Source organism: Globicephala melas, chromosome 5 (genome assembly GCF_963455315.2).
Source record: "Globicephala melas chromosome 5, mGloMel1.2, whole genome shotgun sequence".
In the NCBI taxonomy this organism is placed as follows: domain Eukaryota; kingdom Metazoa; phylum Chordata; class Mammalia; order Artiodactyla; family Delphinidae; genus Globicephala; species Globicephala melas.
The window spans coordinates 93,243,118-93,261,975 of NC_083318.1; the positions used below are offsets into that span (position 1 = coordinate 93,243,118).

The 18,858-nt window shown below is 39.3% G+C and overlaps 1 protein-coding gene across 1 annotated transcript in view; it reads right to left on the minus strand.

The window, feature by feature from the left end:
• Window positions 1-1,017: 1,017 nt before the first annotated feature.
• PPEF2 (protein phosphatase with EF-hand domain 2) overlaps window positions 1,018-18,858 on the minus strand; it is a 43,725-nt gene continuing 25,884 nt past the window's right edge. The window contains exons 12-17 of the mRNA XM_060299488.1: window positions 18,637-18,822; window positions 17,365-17,507; window positions 14,176-14,282; window positions 13,082-13,245; window positions 12,041-12,128; window positions 1,018-9,603 (exon numbers count right to left, since the gene is read on the minus strand). Coding sequence (XP_060155471.1) covers window positions 9,401-9,603; window positions 12,041-12,128; window positions 13,082-13,245; window positions 14,176-14,282; window positions 17,365-17,507; window positions 18,637-18,822 — 891 coding nt within the window. The 3' untranslated portion in view covers window positions 1,018-9,400. The remainder of the gene's footprint in view (window positions 9,604-12,040; window positions 12,129-13,081; window positions 13,246-14,175; window positions 14,283-17,364; window positions 17,508-18,636; window positions 18,823-18,858) is intronic.

The window sequence follows — 18,858 nt, forward strand, 5'->3', positions numbered from 1 at the left end:
TCCCATAACTGCTGGGTGGGTGACTCACAGACTGGAGAACACTTATACCACAGAAGTCCACCCACTGGAGTGAAGGTTCTGAGCCCCACGTCAGGCTTCCCAACCTGGGGGTCCGGCAACGGGAGGAGGAATTCCTAGAGAATCAGACTTTGAAGGCTAGTGGGATTTGATTGCAGGACTTCAACAGGACTGGGGGAAACAAAGACTCCACTCTTGGAGGGGACACACAAAGTAGTGTGCGCATTGGGACACAGGGGAAAGAGCAGTGACCCCAGGGGAGACTGAACCAGACCTACCTGCTAGTGTTGGAGGGTCTCCTGCAGAGGCGGGACATGGCTGTGGCTCACTGTGGGGACAAGGACACTGGCAGCAGAAGTTCCGGGAAGTACACCTTGGCATGAGCCTTCCCAGAGTCCGCCATTAGCCCCACCAAAGAGCCCAGGTAGGCTCTACTGTTGGGTTGCCTCAGGCCAAACAACCAACAGGGAGGGAACACAGCCTCACCCTCAGCAGTCAAGCAGATTAAAGTTTTACTGAGTGCTGCCCACCAGAGCAACAGTTAACTCTACCTACCACCAGTCCCTCCCATCAGGAAACTTGCACAAGCCTCTTAGATAGCCACATCCACCAGAGGGCAGACAGCAGAAGCAAGAGGAACTACAAACCTGGAGCCTGTGGGAAAAAAACACATTCACAGAAAGAGAGACAAGATGAAAAGGCAGAGGGCTATGTACCAGATGAAGGAACAACATAAAACCCCAGAAAAACAACTAAATGAAGTGGAGACAGGCAACCTTCCAGAAAAAGAGTACAGAATAATGATAGTGAAGATGATCCAGGACCTCAGAAAAAGAATGGAGGCAAAGATCGAGAAGATGCAAGAAATGTTTAACAAAGACCTACAAGGATTAAAGAACAGAGATGAACAATACAATAACTGAAATGAAAACTACACTAGAAGGAATCAATAGCAGAATAACTGAGGCAGCAGAATGGATAAGTGACCTGGAAGATAGAATGGTCGATTGCACTGCTGTGGGACAGAATAAAGAAAAAAGAATGAAAAGAAATGAAGACAGCCTAAGAGACCTCTGGGACAACATTAAATGCAAAAACATTCACATTATAGGGGTTCCAGAAGGCGAAGAGACAGAGAAAGGACCAGAGAAAATATTTGAAGATATTATAGTCAAAAAATTCCCTAACATGGGAAAGGAAATAGCCACCCAAGTCCAGGAAGTGCAGCGAGTCCCATACAGGATAAATCCAAGGAGAAACACGCTGAGACACATAGTAATCAAATTGGCAAAAATTAAAGACAAAGAAAAATTGAAAGCAGCAAAGCAAAAAGGACAACATACAAAGGAACTCCCATAAGGTTAACAGCTGATTTCTCAGCAGAAACTCTACAAGCCAGAAGGGAGTGGCATGATATACTTAAAGTGATGAAAGGGAAGAACCTACAACCAAGATTACTCTACCCAGCAAGGATCTCATTCAGATTCCATGGAGAAATCAAAAGATTTACAGACAAGCAAAAGTTAAGAGAATTCAGCACCACCAAACCAGCTCTACAACAAATGCTAAAGGAACTTCTCTACGTGGGAAACACAAGAGAAGAAGAGGACCTACAAAAACAAACCCAAAACAATTAAGAAAATGGTCATAGGAACATACATATCGATAATTACCTTAAATGTTAATGGATTAAATGCTCCAACCAAAAGACACAGGCTTGCTGAATGTAGACAAAAACAAGACCCATCTATATGCTGTCTACAAGAGACCCACTTCAGACCTAGAGACACATACAGACTGAAAGTGAGGGGATGGAAAAAGGTATTCCATGAAAATGGGAATCAAAAGAAACCTGGAGTAGCAATACTCATATCAGATAAAATAGACTTTAAAATAAAGAATGTGACAAGAGACAAGGAAGGACACTACATAATGATCAAGGGATCAATCCAAGAAGAAGATATAACAATTATAAATATATATGCACCCAACGTACGAGCACCTCAATTCATAAGGTGACTGCTAACAGCTCTAAAAGAGGAAATCGACAGTAACACAATAATAGTGGGGGACTTTAACACCTCACTTACACCAATGGACAGATCATCCAAAATGAAAATAAGGAAACAGAAGCTTTAAATGACACAATAAACCAGATAGATTTAATTGATATTTATAAGACATTCCATCCAAAAACAGCAGATTACACTTTCTTCTCAAGTGTGCACGGAACATTCTCCAGGATAGATCACATCTTGGGTCACAAATCAAGCCTCAGTAAATTTAAGAAAATTGAAATCATATCAAGCATCTTTTCTGACCACAACGCTATGAGATGAGAAATGAATTACAGGGGAAAAAAATTAACACAAACACATGGAGGCTAAACAATACGTTACTAAATAACCAAAAGATCTGTGAAAAATCAAAGAGGAAATCAAAAAATACCTAGAGACAAATGACAATGAATACACGATGATCCAAAACCTATGGGATGCAGCAAAAGCAGTTCTAGGAGGGAAGTTTATAGCTATACAATACTACCTCAAGAAACGAGAAAAGTCTCAAATAAACAATCTAACATTACACCTAAAGGAACTAGAGAAAGATGAACAAACAAAACCTAAAGTTAGCAGAAGGAAAGAAATCAAGATCAGAGTAGAAATAAATGAAATAGAAACAAAGAACACAATAGCAAAGATCAATAAAACTAAAAGCTGGTTCTTTGAGAAGATAAACAAAATTGCTAAATCATTAGCCAGACTGATCAAGAAAAAGAGGGAGAGAACTCAAATCAAGAAAATTAGAAATGAAAAAGGAGAAGTTACAACAGACACTGCAGAAATACAAAACATCCTAAGAGACTAGGACAAGCAACACTATGCCAATAAAATGGACAACCTGGAAGAAATGGACAAATTCTTAGAAAGGTATAACCTACCAAGACTGAACCAGGAAGAAATAGAAAATATGAACAGAACAATCACAAGTAAGTGAAATTGAAACTGTGATTAAAAATCTTCCAACAAACAAAAGTCCAGGACCAGATGGCTTCACAGGGGAATTCATTCAAACATTTAGAGAAGAGCTAACATTCTTCCTTCTCAAACTCTTACAAAAAATTGCAGAGGAAGAAACACTCCCACACTCATTCTATGAGGCCACCATCACCCTGATACCAAAACCAGACAAAGATCCTACAAAAAAAGAAAATTACAGACCAATATCACTGATGAATATAGATGCAAAAATCCTCAACAAAATACTAGCAAACAGAATTCAACAGCACATTAAAAGGATCATACACCGTGATTGAGTGGGGTTTATTCCAGGGATGCAAGGATTCTTTGATATATGCATATCAATCAATGTGATACACCATATTAACAAACTGAAGAATAAAACCATATGATCATCTCAATAGGTGCAGAAAAAGCTTTTGACAAAATTCAACAACAATTTATGATAAAAACTCTCCAGAAAGTGGGCACAGAGGGAACCTACCTCAACATAATAGAGGCCGTATGCAACACACCCACAGCAAACATGATTCTCAATTGTGAAAAACTGAAAGCATTTCCTCTAAGTTCAGGAACAAGACAAGGATGTCCAGTCTCACCACTATTATTCAACATAGTTTTGGCAGCCCTAGCCATGGCAATCAGAGAAGAAAAAGAAATACAAATTGGAAAAGAAGAAGTAAAACTGTCACTGTTTGCAGATGATATGATACTATACATAGAGAATCCTAAAAATGCCACCAGAAAGCTACTAGAGCTAATCAATGAATTTGGTAAATTTGCAAGATACAAAACTAGTGCACAGAAATCTCTTGCATTCATATACACTAATGATGAAAAATCTGAAAGAGAAATTAAGGAAACACTCCCATTTACCATTGCAACAAAAAGAATAAAATACCTAGGAATAAACCTACCTAGGGAGACAAAAGACCTGTATGCAGAAAACTATAAGACACTGATGAAAGAAGTTAAAGAAGATACCAACAGATGGAGAGATATACCATGTTCTTGGATTGGAAGAATCAATATTGTGAAAATGACTATACTACCCAAAGCAATCTGCAGATTCAGTGCAATCCCTATCATATTACCAATGGCATTTTTTACAGAACTAGAACAGGAAGTCTTAAAATTTGTATGGAGACACATAAGACCCCGAATAGCCAAAGCAGTCTTGAGGGAAAAAAACAGAGCTGGAGGAATCAGACTCCCTTACTTCAGACTTTACTAGAAAGCTACAGTCATCAAGACAATATGGTACTTGTACAAAAACAGTAACATAGATCAATGGAACAGGATAGAGAGCCCAGAGAAAAACACACACACCGATGGTCAACTAATCTATGACAAAGTTGGCAAGGATATACAATGGAGAAAAGACAGTCTCTTCAATAAGTGGTGCTGGGAAAACTGGACAGCTACATGTAAAAGAATGAAATTAGAACACTCCCTAACACCATACACAAAAATAAACTCAAAATGGTTTCGATACCTAACTGTAAGACCGGACACTATAAAACTCTTAGAGGAAAACATAAGAAGAACACTCTTGGACATAAATCACAGCAAGATCTTCTTTGATCCACCTCCTAGAGTAATGGTAATAAAAACAAAAATAAACAAATGGGACCTAATGAAGCTTCAAAGCTTTTGCACAGCAAAGGAAACCATAAACAAGACAAAAAGACAACCTTCAGAATGAGGGAAAATATTTGCAAATGAATTAACAGACAAAGGATTAATCTCCAAAATATATAAACAGCTCATGCAGCTCAATATTGAAAAAACAAACAACCCAATCCAAAAATGGGCACAAGGGGGCTTCCCTGGTGGCACAATGGTTGAGAATCTGCCTGCCAATGCAGGGGACACGGGATCGAGCCCTGGTCTGGGAAGATCCCACATGCCGCGGAGCACCTGGGCCCGTGAGCCACAATTACTAAGCCTGCGCCTCTGGAGCCTGTGCTCTGCAACAAGAGAGGCCGTGATAGTGAGAGGCCCGCGCACCGCAATGAAGAGTGGCCCCCGCTTGCCACAACTAGAGAAAGCCCTCGCACAGAAACGGAGACTCGACACAGCCATAAATAAATAAAAATAAAATTGGTCCTGGTTTAAAAAAAAAAAAAATGGGCAGAAGACCTAAATAGACATTTCTCCAAAGAAGATATACAGGTGGCCAAGAAGCACATGAAAAGCTGCTTAACATCACTAATTATTACAGAAATGCAAATCAAAACTACAATGAGGTATCACCTCACACCAATTAGAATGGGCATCATCAGAAAATCTACAAACAACAAATGCTGGAGAGGGTGTGGAGAAAAGGGAACCCTCTTGCACTGTTGGTGGGAATGCAAATTGATACAGCCGCTATGGAGAACAGTATGGAGGTTCCTTAAAAAAACTAAAAATAGAATTACCATATGACTCAGAAATCCCACTACTGGCATATACCCAGAGAAAACCATAATTCAAAAAGACACATGCACCTCAATGTTCATTGCAGCACTATTTACAATAGCCAGGTCATGGAAGCAACCTAAATGTCCATTGACAGACGAATGGATAAAGAAGATGTGGTACATATATACAATGGAATATTACTCAGCCATAAAAAGGAACGAAATTGAGTCATTTTTTGAGACATGGATGGATCTAGAGACTGTCATGCAGAGTGAAGTAAGTCAGAAAGAGAAAAAAAATATCGTCTATTAACGCATGTATGTGGAACGTAGAAAAATGGTACAGATGAACCGATTTGCAAGGCAGAAGTTGAGACACAGATGTAGAGAACAAACGTATTGACATGTATATACTGATGTGTATAAAATTGATGACTAATAAGAACCTGCAGTATAAAAAAATAAAAGTAAAAAAAAGGCTGAGTAAGAAAAAATTCTTTCTCTCTGCTTGACAGTCTTTAAGCTGGAATATTGGTCTTCTCCTGCCTTCAGACTCAGACTGGAACCACACCATCAACTCTCCGGGGTCTCCAGCTTGCTGACTGCAGATCTTGGGACTTCTCAGCTGCCATAATCACATGAGCCTTACAGTAAATCTTTTTATAGACTCTCCAACATTTGACAAAGTAATCTGATTCCTGGGAGTCTAGCCTAAGAAAATGTATAATTCAAGAGCTTTTTATGAAACAAGCTATGTGCACAAAGTTATTAACCATAGTATTATTTATAATAATTAAAAACTGGAAACAATACACGTGTTTAACAATTGGAGCATGGCTGAATAGATTATATTGCATCTATTTGAAATTATGCAGCCATTGAAGGAATAATCATGAAGAGTATGTAGCAACACAGATGTCAATTTATAAAACAAAAGCAGAACATTAAATTATATAAACATTTTAGTTTTAACAAGAAAAAGTAAATAATGAAAAGAATCCATATGTTTGGGTCATGGGATTACACAAACAATTTTTCACAACTTTCCTTTACCAACAAGACATTATAAAAACAATAAATAAAAGGTATACAATGAAGGGGTTGAATTATCAGTGGTTCTTAAGTGGGATAGACTTCAGAATTTTAAAATACTTATACCTGGGTCCTACCTTGCGAAAATTCTGAAATGGGATAGGGCACCTATGTATTTAAAAGTATGCAGAAACACTCTAACCTCATCCCACCCCCAAATACACAGGTGATTATTATTTTTTATTGAAGTATATTTGATTTATAATATTGTGTTAATTTGTGCTGTAGAGCAAAGTAACCCAGCTATACACATATATACATTCTTTTTTATATTATTTTCCATTACGGTTTATCCCAGGATACTGAATATAGTTCCCTGTGCTATACAATAGGACCTTGTTGTTTATCAATTCTGTAAGTAATAGTTTGCATCTACTAACCCCAAACTCGCAGTCCATCCCTCCCCTTCTCTCCCATCCCTTTGGCAACCACAAGTCTGTTCTCTATATTTGTGATTCTGTTTCTGTTTCATAGATAGGTTCATTTGTGCCATATTTTAGATTCCACATATAAGTGATATCATATGGTATTTGTCTTTCTCTTTCTGACTTACTTCACTTAGTATGATAATCTCCAGTTGCATCCATGTTGCTGCAAATGGCATTATTTCCCTCTTCTTTATGGCTGAGTAGTATTCCATTGTATATATGTACCACATCTTCTTTATCCATTCATCTGTCGATGGACATTTAGGTTGTTTCCATGTCTTGGCTATTATGAATAATGCTGCTATGAACATAGGGGTGCATGTATCTTTTTGAATTATAGTTTTGTCTGGATATATGCCCAGGGAGTGGGATTGCTGGATAATATGGTAATTCTATTTTTAGTTTTCTGAGGAACCTCCATACTATTTTCCATAGTGGCTGCACCAACTTACATTCCCACCAAGAGTGTAGGAGCGTTCCCTTTTTTCCACGCCCTCTCCAGCATTTGTTATTTGTAGACTTGCTAAAGAACCACCTTAGCAAGCACCACTCACTAAAGAAACTGTCTTTTTCTCATTTTATAGCCTTGCTTCCTTTGTCAAAGATTCACCTTAGGTGTGTGGGTTTATTACTGGGGTCTCTATTCTGTCCCATTGATCCATATGTCTGTTTTTGTGCCAATACCACACTGTTTTGATTACTGTAGCTTTGTAGTATTGTTTGAAGTCTGGGAGGGTTATGCCTCCTCCTTTGTTCTTTTTTATTTTTTAATTTTTATTTATTTATTTATTTATGGCTGTGTTGGGTCTTCATTGCTGCGTGAGGGCTTTTCTCTTGTTGCGGCAAGCGGGGGCTACTCTTTGTTGCGGTACGCGGGCTTCTCATTGCAGTGGCTTCTCTCGTTGTGGAGCACAGGCTCTAGGAGCATGAGCTTCAGTAGTTGTGGCGTGCAGGCTCAGTAGTTGTGGCTCACAGACTTAGTTGCTCCATGGCATGTGGGATATTCCTGGACCAGGGCTCAAACCTGTGTCCCCTGCATTGGCAGGTGGATTCTTAACCACTGCGCCACCAGGGAAGCCTCCTCTTTTGTTCTTTTTCCTTAGGATTGCTTTGGCAATTCAGGATCTTTATGGTTCCATATAAATTTTGGGATTATTTGTTTTAGTTCTGTGAAAAATGTCATGGGTAATTTGATAGGGATCACATTAAATCTGTAGATTGCTTTGGGTAGTATGGCCATTTTCACAATATTAATTCTTCCAGGCCAAGAGCATGGGATATCTTTCATTTCTTTGAATCATCTTTAACTTCCTTTATTAATGTTTTATAGTTCTCAGCATATCAGTCTTTCACCTCCTTGGTCCGGTTTATTCCTAAGTATTTTATTTTTTTTTGGTGTGATTTTAAAACATATTGTGTTTTTACATTCCCTTTCTGATATTTCATTGCTGGTGTAAAGAAATGCAACGAATTTCTGTATGTTACTCTTGTATCCTGCTACCTTGCTGAATTCTTTGATCAGTTCCAGTAGGTTTTGTGTGGAGTCTTTAGGGTTTTCTATATATGGTATCATGTCATCTGCATATGATGACAATTTTACCTATTCCCTGCCAATTTGGATACCTTTTATTTCTTTTCTGATTGCTTTGGCTATGACTTCCAATACTATGTTGAATAGAAGTGTTGAGAGTGGGCATCCTTGTCTCGTTCCAGATATTCATGGTAAGTCTTTCAGCTTTTCACCATTGAGTATTATATTGGCTGTGGGTTTGTCATAAATAGCTTTTATTATGTTGAGATATGTTCCTTCTATACCCATTTTGGTAAGAGTTTTTATCATGAATGAATGTTGAATTTTGTCAGATGCTTCTTCTGTATGTATTGAGATGATTATGTGGTTTTTGTCTTTTCTTTTGTTGATGTGGTGTATCACACTGATTTGCGTATGTTGAACCAAACTTGTGAACTTGGGATGAATCCCACTTGGTCGTGGTGTATGATCTTGTTTACGCATTGCTGGATTCAGTTTGATAATTTTTTTTGATAATTTTTGCATCTATATTCATCAAAGATATCGGCCTGTAACTTTCTTTTTTGGTGGTATCTTTGTCTGGTTTTGGTATCAGGATGATGGTGGCTTCATAGCATGTTTTTGGGAGTGTTCCCTCCTCTTGAATCTTTTGGAAGAGTTTGAGAAGGATTGGTAAAAGTTCTTCTTCGTATGTTTGGTAGAATTCACCTGAATACACAGGTGATTCTGATGCATACTGGTAGGCAAATTCTCAGCATAAAGTTCCACAAAGCTATGGAGAATAAGGGAGATATTCCCACAATGAGCTCAGCATTGCTTACAAGGCACCTTGGACGATGGGGACCAGACTGGCCTTAGTGTATTATCTGGGCTGCTGCAGTCACTGTTATTAGTGTTTGTGGCTTGTCAGCAATCTGATGCATAACCCTTTGAGCAGGATTGCTCCACAAGGCGGAAGGCCTCCAGGAACTCATTGATGTCAATGTGGCCATCTTTGTTGAAGTCAATGCTCCGGGCAAGGTCACAGATGCAGTCGTCAGTGACATCAATGTTCATATGAGAGCTGAACAGCTTCCAAGTCTGCCTGAACTCGTCCAGTGAAATGAACCCTTACCAGAGAAAGCAAGTCACTTTAGTGAGTCAGTCTAGTTTTCAGTGCTCATTTCCTCTGACATTCTTGCAAGGATACCTGCTTCCTACCGTTAAACAAAGGCACCCAAGGCCTAGAATCCACTTTAAACTCCCAAGAGGATAGTACTGAACCACTTAATCAGTGGTTCTGAGCGGGAAGCAATAGTGTTCCTCTCCTTATAGGGACATTTAGAAACGTTTTGAGACATTTTTGATTGTCATGACTGGGGTGGGGGTAGGGTGTTACTGCATCTAGTAGGTAAAGGCCAGGGATGTTACTAAACACCCTAAAATGTACAGGATGGGCACCAAAACAAAGAATTACTCAAGCCAAGATGTAAGTAATGCCACTGCTGAGAAACCCTGCATTAAATCATCCTAAACATACGCTAATTTAATCTGCTTGTAAAAAGGTTTTGGACCTATACATCTATGGTCAGTTGAATTTTTTTTTTCCTTTCTTGGGCTGCACCACGTTGCTTGCGGGACCTTAGTTCCCTAGCCAGGGATCAAATCCGTGCCCTCCTCAGTGAAAGCATGGAGTTCTAACCACTGGACAGCCAGGGAATTCCCTCAGTTGACTATTTACGAGGGTTCCAAGACCATTCAACAGGTGAAGGATAATTTTTTCAACAGATGGTAGGGGACAACTGGATATCCACATGCAAAAAATGAAGCTAGACCCCTACCTTGCACTGCAAACAAAAATTAACTCAAAATGGATCAAAGACCCAACTGTAAGAGCTAAAACTGTAAAACTCTTGGATGAATACATAGGTGTTAAGTCCTTATGATCTTCAGTTACTAGTTTTTCTTAGATATGACACCAAAAACACAAAAAATAAGAGAAAAAATAAATTGGACTTTTTAAAAACTTTTGTGCATCAGAAAACACTACCAAAAAAGTGAAGAGATAACCCATAAAATCAGAGAAAATATTTGTAAATCATATATCTGATAATGGCCTAATATCCAGAATATACAAAGAACTCTTACAACTCAACAATAAAAAGAAAACCCAATTAAAAGATGGGCAAAGGATTTGAATAGACATTTCTTCAAAGGAGATATACAAAGTTCCAATAAGCACATGAAAAGATGCTCAATATTATTAGTTATTAAGGACATTCAAATCAAAACCATAATGAGATATTTCACACCCAGTAGGATGGCTGTAAAAAAAAATTTTTTTAATGGAGGATAACAAGTGTTGGTGAGAATGTGGAGAAATTGGAACCCTCTTACAATGTCAGTAGGAGTGTAAAATGGTATAGCCACTGTGAAAAAACAGTTTGACAGTTCCCCCAAAAGTGAAACATCGTTTTACCATATGGTCCAGCAATTGCACTCCTGGGAATACATCCAAGAGAACTGAAAACATATGTTCACACACAAAGTTGTATATGAATGTTCATAACAACATTATTCATAACAGCCAAAAAGTGGAAAAAATCCAAATGTCTATCAACTGATGAACGGATAAACAAAATGTGATATAGTCATACAATGGAATATTATCCAGCTATAAACAGAAATAAAGTGATACATGCTACAACATGGGTGAACCTTGAAAACATGCTAAATGAAAGAAGCCAGACACCAAAGGCCATGTATCATACATGTCTATTTATATGAAATGTCCGTAATAGGCAAATTCATAGAGACAGAAAGCAGATTAATGGTTGCCAGGGACTGGTGGAGAAGGAACAGGGGATGGGGAGTGACTGCTAATCGGTATAGGTTTCTTTTTAGGGTGACGAAAACGTTGCAAAATTAGATAGCGATAATAGTTACACAAGCTTGTGAATATACTAAAAGAGCACGGAACTGCACGTTACAAATGGGTAAATTATATGGTATGTGAATTGTATCTCAAAAAAAGTAATAATATTTGCACGTTATAAATGGGTAAATTATATGGTATGTGAATTGTATCTCAAAAAAAGTAATACTATTTGAAAAGGCCTTTGGAACAATGAGGAAACAGGTGAGGGTATACAGGACCTCCCTGGACATTTTTTGCAACTCCTTGTGAATCTATAATTATTTAAAAATTTAAAATTTTGAAAAATAATACTTTGGGAGTAAGATTGCAAAAGGCTTTCTGTTCTAGACACTCTTCGTTCCTTTGTGGCTACTTTGATAGAAGGGATAAGGGATATCGTAACTATTATAATTCTTCCTATAAGAAGTTCTCATTCAGTTTGTCTTCATTCTTCTCTGCCCAACCCCTCTTCTGTAGGGACAGCTCATGTTGCTCAAATACTATCCTAGTTTCTGCCCATTTATAAGCACTGCCACTAATTTTGCTCCAAAAGCGCTTGAGTAGAAAGGTAAATAATCAGGGAGGAGACTAAAAGGTGGGAGGTAAAATACTTGCTGTGTCTGAAGTGGCAGGATAACGAGCGCCTTTACCTGAATGATCACTGTCTATGATCCTAAAAATGGTCTCCAGGTTGGATCGGTTTCGATACAGTGCTTCCAGCAAACTTGATTGTATATTCTGCAAGAAAAAACTCATTTTCCTTCTATCTTTTATGTGTAGGCTTCTCCTAATAGATAATTAACACACAAGCAACCCTGACAATAAGACTCTTGAAAGAACCTGAAGATGTTTTATGATCCCTCCACTCCAGCCCCCTTCAGCCTACTAAATACTCTGATGGTTTAAGAAGTACCTAGTCCATGATGAAAATGTTCTAAAATTGACCATGGTGATGGTTGCACATATCTGCAAATATATTAAAAACCATTGAACACTTTAAATGGGTGAACTGCATGATATATGAATTATATTGCAATAAAGCTGTTTTTTAAAAAAGTACATAGCCCAAGGCCTCACGTACATTACACATAAGCATTTACTGAACAAATACAGCGTGTTTTTTTTTTTTTTTTGCGGTACGCGGGCCTCTCACTGCTGTGGCCTCTCCCGCTGCGGAGCACAGGCTCCGGATGCGCAGGCTCAGCGGCCATGGCTCACGGGCCCAGCTGCTCCGCGGCATGTGGGATCTTCCCGGACCGGGGCACGAACCCTTGTCCTCTGCATCGGCAGGCGGACTCTCAACCACTGTGCCACCAGGGAAGCCCACAAATACCTTTTTAAATAGGGGAAGCAGCGTCATGTCAAGGAAATCAGTCAGACCTGGGTTTGAGTTCTAGTTCTATAACTTAGAAACTCTATTATCCTAGGCAGGTTATCTAACCCTTGTGACCAGTGTTCTCTTGGGTATGTTGGTGCTGATGATACCTACCTCTTGGAGGTGGTTTTGAGGATAAACTGAGGCAGTATGTGTAGGTCACTTAACACAAAGTCTGACACATAGAAACTCAACGAATAGTTGTTTCCATTCATCTTCCCTTTGGGGTTCTCAATATTTGGTTATGATTCAAAGTTCTCCATAAGGGGCTTTACGGTCCACAGTATGCCTTCATCCACCATGTTCACACCCTTACCTCATGGCTGAATTGTTCTTTGGCCAAGTTTTTCAGCCAGGACTTGTATTCCAGCTTGTTATCTGTCAAGCTGCTCACCAGCTGTGGCCTCAGCATCCGCCATGGCAGTCCTAGATGCAACACAGACTCCACGGCTGCTGCCCAGTCACTCGGGGTGATTAGACCTATAGGAAAGAGCTAACTTGTTGACTCATCACCTACAAATCTTTCATCCTGACATTCTTCTTACTATCAGTAGATCATAGAAGTAATGAGTACTGTCACTGTTTTTCTTGGTTATGGTAGAGTTGGCTGGAAAGTAGGGTTGCCAGAGAAAATACAGGATGCCCAGTAGATCTGATTTTCAGACAGACTATAAGTATGTCCCAAATATTGCACGGGACATACTTATATTTAAAAACTATTTGTTGTCTATAATTCAAACGTAATTAGGCATTCTGTTTTTATTTGCCAAATCTATTTGGCAATACTACTGGAAGTCACACAAGACTCTTGTAAATAATATCATAAAACACTATATATATATGTATATATATACACACACACAATACATATACACAGACACACACACATGTATACATAGCATTGGTTATTTCTATGTGTACAAAAAGATAGTGCTATGATTTTATGACTGTTACTGCTATTTTTTAATAGGGCTACATGTAGTCAATGTCCATTAGACATTCCACTGAGTTGAGAAAAGACAAAATTTCCAGCTTGGATAATAGAACAAGGAACAGACAAGCACACACTTAACAGTGAGAAACCAAATCATTGATCTTTTGTTAGTCTTGGACCCACTCTGGTAACCTGTCCCCCTGTTTCTTTTTGCTTAGTTCTGGCCTTGTCACCCTTCCCTGGATTCCATTTCTTTTCACCAGCTTTGTTTATATTTAGCTAAGTTCACATTCTTCTAAAAGCTTAGAATTTATGAATTTAGGAACGATAACTAGGATGTTAAGTTGAATAAGGGAAGACGTCTTCAGAAAGGTCTTCTGGTCATTTAAACAAATATTTATTTGCTAATTACCTGAAACAGAGGGTTTTTTGGCCAGCTGCCCTCCTCTATGAATATTTCACTTGATTAGTCTTACCAGTTTTATCTTTATCATGCTTCTTAAATTCAACAAGAAGATCTGAGGAATGGGCAAATAACTTTTCACGTAGGGCTCTCAGAGCTGACTCCCCAACTCTGCTAATCCTGGGACAGGAGATGAAAAGGAACATTTTAAAACATTAGTATAAATAGTCTTGGATTTTTACTAAGTTTCTCCTCTCTCTTTCTTAATGTCTCAACCTTCAAAGAGCTTGTCTCTTTTTTCTCCCCAATGCTCTCCTGCTTTGCCCTGCTGTGCACAGATAGGATCTGTCTGGGGGAGGCTGCTGTCCTTCCCAGTGTAGGACAGTGGTTAGAGCAGAAGTTCTAGAGAAACACCACCTTTGTGGTAAAGTTATCTAATTATACTGTACCTCATTTTCTCCATCTGCAAAATAGTGACAAAAATGGTACCTAACTCACAGGATTATTGTGAAGATTAAATAAGTAAATTCATGTAAAGCACTTAGAAGAAAGCCCGGCACATAGAAAGCACTCATCAAATGGTATCTGTTATCATAATCATATGCTTTCCTTGTAATTTATTATTACATTAAACAGTCACAGGGCAGGATTTATGAATAACAAAGTATCACTAAGTTAGTTTTCTTATGCTTACTGGGTCAACAGAGTAATGCTGGGCATGGTACTGGCCTAAAATGTGTTCAATAAATATCTGTAGTTGAATAAACAAGAATATAAAAAGAGATAAAAGGTAAATATGTACTTTGTCCTATGTCATTGAGGAAGCAGCCATTCTATAAATGATGACCAGATAACCTATCTTTTCAAGTGCTAAAAGTAAGAAAAAGGCCAAAACACAAACCAAAAATCCCCATTTTAATCATGTTTGATGAAAGTCTTCCTTGAAATTTAAGGTACTTAGCATAATGTCTCCATAAACCCTCAGAAAAGTATGAGCTGCTTAAAATTCATCTCAGATTTCATGGGTATGTGAGCGTATACGCTTTTTCTGGTGAGTTTGTTGTCTTATCAGAGGCTAAAAGAAGTATGGGACCCCCTAAAAGTTTAAGAACCACTGGTTTGAAAAGCATTTAAACTATTTCTGGTAAACTGTGCTCATTGATGGTTATCATGCAGGGATGGAGTATAGCAATGGCCTTGAGAGCTGCCTGGATGCACAAGGCTCTCTGTCCCTACGTCAAGCAGCGCATGTTGAGCTCTGCATGGATCATCTGATTAATCCTCCAACACCCACTGAGGTAGGTACAACTATTATGCCTATTACAGCGTAAGTAACTAGCCCGAGGTCCCATAGCTAGTAAGGGGTAGGGCCAGAAATCAATCTTGACAAGTGGACTCCAGGATGGCTAAACTATTATCATGAGACATGGGTTTAAACCAAAAATAAATGGATTCTGAATGAGGGTTCCTCTAGGAAAAACACTTGATCTTGAGTTGATGGACACTGAGACATCCATTATGGTTATCAGAGACATTTTCCTCTTTACTTCTTAGTTCTCTATTGTGGTCCAAATAGTTGGAATTGTTAGACAATTGACTTCTGCATAAATTAGGGGATGTTGTACTTGCTTTAATGCAATCAGTGAATATTTTTAAAAGGTGAGTGTTCTTTAATTCTGGTATTAAAACATGTTATTTATAGGGTTCCCCACAGTGATTCCTTTTGCGGTGGGAACATCTAAATCACATGGAATCATGGTATTCCAGGTTCCTGGGGCCCACCCCTGGAGATTCTAATTTGGGAGGGATGGGATGAGGCTCCAATAAATGATTTTTTTTATAAAGCTCCAGAGATGATTCTGTAGCATAGTAGGTTTCACTATCATTTGGTGAGCTTAAATTTTCACATAATACTTCTTTTTGAGTGATGCTGGCTCTGAATGTGTAAAACTTGAGTGTTTAGTAACTCTTGAGTATTTAATAACTCGAGTGATTTAAAATAATGCACTTTTATGGCACTCATACAAGGCAGATATTAAATATTCCTGTATTCTTTTCCCACTAGATTTATGCTGACTTTAAAAAAAATTACATTATTTCACTTTAAAAAAATTTTATTTATTTTTGGCTGTGTTGGGTCTTTGTTGCTGCGCACGGACTTTCTCTAGTTGCAGCGAGTGGGGGCCACTCTTCGTTGCATTGCGCGGGCTTCTCATTGCGGTGGCTTCTCTTGTTGCGGAGCACGGGCTCTAGGCGCGCAGGCTTCAGCAGTTGTGGTGCGTGGGCTCAGTAGTTGCGGCGCACAGGCTTAGTTGCGCCGCGGCATGTGGGATCTTCCCAGACCAGGGATTGAACCCATGTCCCCTGCATTGGTAGGCAGATTCTTAACCACTGTGCTGCCGGGGAAGTCCCTATGCTGACTTTGTTTTGATTTCTAATTTAGTTTGGCTGATAATTAAAGAAGCCTGTTCAGCAGCACCGCAACTGTATCTTTCAGCAGCTTATATACTCCGGGGCCAGCTTCTCAGTGGGCAACAGCACTGTAGAGTTGTTAAGTATGTGGGTTCTGAAATAAGACTGTCTGGGTCAAGGCTTACTTTCACCATTTACTAGCTGTGTGGCCAACGGCCACTGATTTAGCCTCTGTTCCTTAATGATCTCATCTATAAAACTGAAATTAGTAATGCTGTGTATTTTATAAGCTCATTGTGAAACAATATGTAAATTCTTTACAATAACACTTAGTGTATAGTAAGCTCTCAACTAAGATTAGAACTCAGAATCATCTCAACAGAAAGCATTTAAGTAATATTATATGCTCTCTTCCCAGGAAGAAAGGAGCATTGTTAACAAATGTGTGCATTGAAATCCATCTGCTAAACCCCTAGATAGTGAAAGAACCTTTGTCTGTGGTTGACCAGGTAACACAAACGCTTTAAGGATGAAAGGAAAAGGAAGAGTGACCCTGGAAAGATTTAGTGGCCTGGTATATGGATTTCACCCAAGACATACCCACGGAGAATAATTTCTGCAGGAAGCAAATTTGTCCCTTCCATTAATGATGGGTAGGTGGAGATTTTAGAGTATATGGAGGAGAAAGAAGAGGCCCTGTTGTAATGTCTATTCCAGGTCCTACTGCTGACACAGCTAAATTTTGAACTCTGACTTAGAATTTGGATAAATGTAATGACATTTGCACTTCAAAGTTTCCACAAACACTGTAATTCTGTCTTTCTGAAAATCATTCATTGAAAAGTCTTGCCTTTGCCTCATGGTAAGCGTGTGGGTTGCCTTGTTAGCTTGAAACTGCACAATGTGCGGGGTCAAGGCCGGCCCTAGTTTGACATAGGCTCCTCTGTTACTGCCAACTTCGTAGTAGTTGGAGGCAGAAAAGATGGTTAACACCTAAATGAAAAAACAGGAAAGAGACGAGCATTCAGGTTCACTGAAGAACTCCTCACCCTCAACCCTACAGGGCCCAACCCAGTTTCAGGGGTGGCTGTTCCTTCTTGATCTCGTCTATGTTTTTTTTGTTTCGTTTTATTATTTTTTTTATCATCAATGCTAGTAGGGCAGGAGTTATGACTCAAGTAATAAAAACTTGAATTCTGATAGGACGTCCACAACACGTTTTCTTCACATTTTTATCCCAATCAAAAATAGCAGGGGTCATAGAAAACACTTCATTTGGTTCGACTCAGAGGCAACCTAGGTCTGATTAACTGGGATGCCCATTACAACTAGCAGGCAGATCCGTTATTAAAGGTGGTGCGAGGCCTCACAGCAGAGTTTCCTTTGGAGTGTTGGGCCTGCTGAGATGTTCTGTGAAAATAATTTCCATTGTCAAGACAATGGGAAATGCTAGACACTGTTATCTCTTCTTGGAGATTTACAATGAATAGAGGAAATTAAAGGCTCTCAGAAGTCCTGCAATAAAGAAACTTATACACCTGTTTAACATTCCTGTTAAACATTTCTTACATTAGTTGACGTCAAACTGTTTTCCTCAACGTGGAAACCTGTAATTCTCCTGTAGAGTTGGTATTTCTGGGCATTAGGCTAAGCAAACATTGTAGGATTTGGAGATGCCCAAAGATTTAGACAGGATGTTAATTGCGCTCCTGAGGAGACAAACAATCCTGAATGCCTGCCTGGGGCTCAGTGCAGAGATCCTGTTACCCTGTAGTGTACTTTGAGACCTGTGACAGTAAGCAATGTGACAAAGAATAGAGATGTGGCTGGGAAAACACTGGGCCATATTTCCATCCATGAAATGGGACCATATCTGCCCCTCACTTTCCTCTCAGGGTATTGGTAGGTGGTGGCCTCAATCAAACTTGGGGTTTTAAAGAGGCTACAAAAGTCAAGGATAAATGACTGTAAAGGACCTAGTTACTTTGGGCAGGTGGATAGCAAGTGGATAACAACTGCGAGGCACAGCTGATAGTGAAGAGCTGAGAGCCTTAGCTCATCCATGTCCTGGAAGGGCAAAATGGACCGGACCACTCTTGCATGATGGCAGAGGCCTGCCCACCTTGCGACTGTGGCAGAACTCATAGCCTTCGGGTTTGCACTCGTGCGAGCGGATCAGGAATTGCAGATTGTATTTCTGTAGCAACCTTTCTGTCACGTTAGGCCCAAAATAACAGCCACCTCCTCGAATGGTGTTGGCCTTGCAGCCCTCCTGAGCCATGGGGTCACTCCACAGTATATCCACCACCTAGAGAGAAAAGGCGTATTTTGCAAAAGGAGAGAC